This window comes from Pundamilia nyererei, unplaced genomic scaffold (assembly GCF_000239375.1).
Source record: "Pundamilia nyererei isolate P.nyererei 1_Seehausen unplaced genomic scaffold, PunNye1.0 scaffold00454, whole genome shotgun sequence".
NCBI classification, from domain to species: domain Eukaryota; kingdom Metazoa; phylum Chordata; class Actinopteri; order Cichliformes; family Cichlidae; genus Pundamilia; species Pundamilia nyererei.
The window spans coordinates 24,640-28,234 of NW_005187855.1; the positions used below are offsets into that span (position 1 = coordinate 24,640).

The 3,595-nt window shown below is 41.9% G+C and overlaps 1 protein-coding gene across 4 annotated transcripts in view; it reads left to right on the forward strand.

Moving 5' to 3' along the window:
- Nucleotides 1–3,595, forward strand: part of LOC102208233 (sodium channel protein type 4 subunit alpha B-like) — a 42,192-nt gene that overhangs the window by 21,124 nt on the left and 17,473 nt on the right. For all 4 annotated transcript variants that reach the window (XM_013916076.1, XM_013916077.1, XM_013916078.1 and 1 more), the window contains 5 exons: nt 1,701–1,829; nt 2,176–2,267; nt 2,421–2,693; nt 2,767–2,830; nt 2,918–3,059. In XM_013916076.1, coding sequence (XP_013771530.1) covers nt 1,701–1,829; nt 2,176–2,267; nt 2,421–2,693; nt 2,767–2,830; nt 2,918–3,059 — 700 coding nt within the window. The remainder of the gene's footprint in view (nt 1–1,700; nt 1,830–2,175; nt 2,268–2,420; nt 2,694–2,766; nt 2,831–2,917; nt 3,060–3,595) is intronic.

Sequence of the window (3,595 nt, forward strand, 5' to 3'; positions counted from 1 at the left end):
ACACACACACACACACACACACACACACACACTCTCTCTCTCTCTCTCTCTCTCTCTCTCTCTCTCTCTCTCTCTCTCTCTCTCTCTCTCTCTCTAAAGTGACATCACGTTTCAGGTTATTGTGTGGGTTTTTTTTCATGTTTTGTGGCTGTCTGAGACCCTGGAGTATAATCGTGGGTGGGTCTCTGCAGATGTCTCTATGACACCACGTGACATGTTTATCAGTGAGCACAGAGATTCTCAGAAAGCTGAGAGAAAGATCCTGCAACAGCTGGAAAAAGTGCTCTGTGTCATGGTCCTGGGCCATGTTAGCCCAGTATTCTTAGTTTTCTTGTATGTTTATATTTTGTTCCCTATTTAGGCCATGTTTCCTGAGTTGCCCTGTTGTGTTGTTCCCTAAGTGTTTTCCCTTCGTGGCTTTTACCCCCTGTGTGCCCCTCTGTGTATCTGTGAGCCCTCGTCTCTCCTTATGTTTTATTCCATGTGTCCCCTGCCCGTTATGTCTGTGTTTTCCCCGTGCTCTCTCTCCTCCTGTCTGAACCTCTGTACTTCCTCTTTGACTCTGCCCGTCTCCCGTCAGTGTTATGTTCACCCCGCCCTGTCTCGTTATGGTTATCTGTGTCAGCTGTGTTCCCCGTATGTTCCCACTTTCCTCGTTAACCCTCTGTGTATTTCTGTCTGCTTCTCCCTCTGTTCGGCGTCGCGTTCTCCCTCATGCTGTGTGTGATTCCCCCTGTGTTTCCTGGTGAACTTTATGTTAGTTTTTCCCAGTTTAGTTTTCCTATTATCTTTTGTCGGCAACAAAGCTGCATTTTGAGTTTATCCCCTGAGTCTGTGAGTTTGCATTTTGGGTCCTCATCCTGCCTGCCACACAGCGACCATGACACTCTGAGGGAAATGTTTTGGAAAAAACCCTTGGACTACCCACGTTCCCTCTTTTGACTTCTTGTATTCCAGCAGCGATTCTTAGTCTCAGCAGCTTTGGTCATTTGGTTGTTTAGTTCGCCCCAGGCACGTGGTTACAGTACCATGTTGAAGTCACATGACACATAAAAACAATAATCAAACATTAAACTAACTGAATCAAAGTTTCTTTGATTTAAATCATAATTAAGTGTTACAGCTCTCCTTTACTTTCCTCGTTTCACTCTGCAACCTGATTTCTGCTGGAAGAATATATGTAAACTCTCATTTCCCTCCATGAAATGTGATAAGAAAAAAATCCTGATCATATTGTAAAACTTCAGCAGAGGAAATCCTGTTTAATCGTGAAAGTAAGAGCATGCATATATGTGAAGGCAACTCTTAGTTTGCTACAAAGCACAAGGACTGGGTGCTGAAGGTCACTTGGTCAGATGAGTACAGGTTTACCTTGTTCCAGAGTGATGGAGACATGAGAGTAAGAAAACAAGTGGGTGACGTGATGCATCCATCATGTACACAATATCACTAGTACCTGCTATACAAGCCAACCTGATCAGCTGAGTGAGATGGTCAGGTGATGAGAGGTGAAATGTCCTCACAAAACTGTCACTTTCTTTCCAAACTCCACCATGACCTGGATGACCGATACCTACACAGACATATGTAATGGTCAGAAATCCAGTGTTAAGTCCAGTTGGGGATTTTGCTGTGCTGCTATAATACCCTGCTGATATGAGTTTTATGTTTTTTATTTTCTCTGTTTCCTTGTTGAACAGATATGTGTTCACAGGCATCTACACATTTGAAGCATCTATCAAAGTTTTGTCTCGAGGATTCTGCATCGGAGACTTCACCTTCCTCAGAGACCCGTGGAATTGGCTGGACTTCATGGTCATCAGCATGGCGTAATAATCAATCATACATTTGATGTATTAATCAGACAGCATACGGTTCATAAAATAACTGTCTTTGTAAACGGTGCTTTTTTATTAAGATGTAATTTTATTTCATTTTATTTGGCAAAATGAAAAAAAGAAGCCTCAGAAGCAGCTTTAACTGTAAAAGCAAAATATTTTATTTTAGATGGAAGCTATTTATATTCCATCTCCATAGTTAAATTTCAAACAACATTTAGTAATTAAAGGAAGATGATGCAAGTGACGATGATTAGAATGATTACAAAGGTGAAAAAAATTATGAAAATAGTGACGATGATAAGAGATGAAGGTGTTGATGATGTGTCTATTCCAGATATTTGACGGAATTTGTGGATTTGGGAAATGTGTCGGCATTGAGGACATTCCGAGTTCTTCGAGCTCTTAAAACGATTACCGTCATCCCTGGTCAGTGTGTGTGTACATGACTGGATTTTGGATGTTAAGTGCACCTAAAAAACAAAAAACGTGTTTAACCACCAAAAAACCAGCGATTTTCGTCTCCCTGTAGTGATGACTTTGATGTTTGTGATTAGACTTTAACACCCATCCAATCCGCAGGTCTGAAAACAATTGTTGGAGCTCTCATCCAATCAGTGAAGAAGCTTGCTGATGTCATGATTCTGACAGTTTTCTGCCTCAGTGTCTTCGCTCTGATTGGTCTTCAGCTCTTCATGGGAAACCTGAGGCAAAAATGTGTCCTGATGCCACCACCATTTCTTAGCAACCACACGTCAGACAGTAATCTTAACACCAGTTTCTATGGCAATGACACTTACAGCAACAACACGGGAAGCAGTAACTTTGACTTCTACGAGTACATCAACAACCCAGGTAGGAATACTTTAAGGGTTAGGATTAAGCTTCTCTGAAGAACATAGCTGTAACCCCAGTCTGTCTGTCACAGAGAACCATTACTACTATCCTGGTCATGCTGATGCTCTGCTGTGTGGAAACAGCTCTGATGCTGGGTATGTCAACATAATGATACAAATAATAGTAAATGGCAATAATAGTAATGTTAACATGAGCACAGATGATGACAACAATGTGTCCAGGGTCTGTCCGGATGGTTACGTCTGTATGAAGGCAGGGAGAAACCCAAACTACGGCTACACCAGCTACGACACTTTCGGTTGGGCGTTCCTGGCTCTTTTCAGACTCATGACTCAGGACTTCTGGGAAAATCTGTTCCAGCTGGTCAGTAACTCGCTGGTCCACTATAGGCTGTTTCCACAAACTGTAAAAATGGACACATCCTCCATGTAGAAAAAGCTGCATACTTTCCAATCAATCAGGAGCCATTTGGTCTCTGCGAGAAAGTAAACCGACTACTTAACTGGCTTTTGAGTTCACTAAGCTCTTTCCTAATGAAAACTGATGTTTGGATAGAAGCAGTTCACACCAATTATCTCAAGTCACTTGAAAATCGACACCCTACAATATTAGAGAGCACTCTGCAGCAAAATGCTCTATTAGGATGCTGTTATGGCATTTAAGATAAGATGGGACCTGATTGTTTAAGACCTTGTCTTATCAATATAATGTGTCTGTGTGTGTGTGTGTGTGTGTGTGTGTGTGTTTATTGTAGGTTTATTCATTTGTAAGGAACCCCATTAGCCTCCACAACAGTGGTTTCATGCTTTCCTGGGGCCCAAACCATCGAATACAATCAAATTTAAATGTCTGTCTGTGTGTGTGTGTGTGTGTGTGTGTGTGTGTGTGTGTGTGTGTGT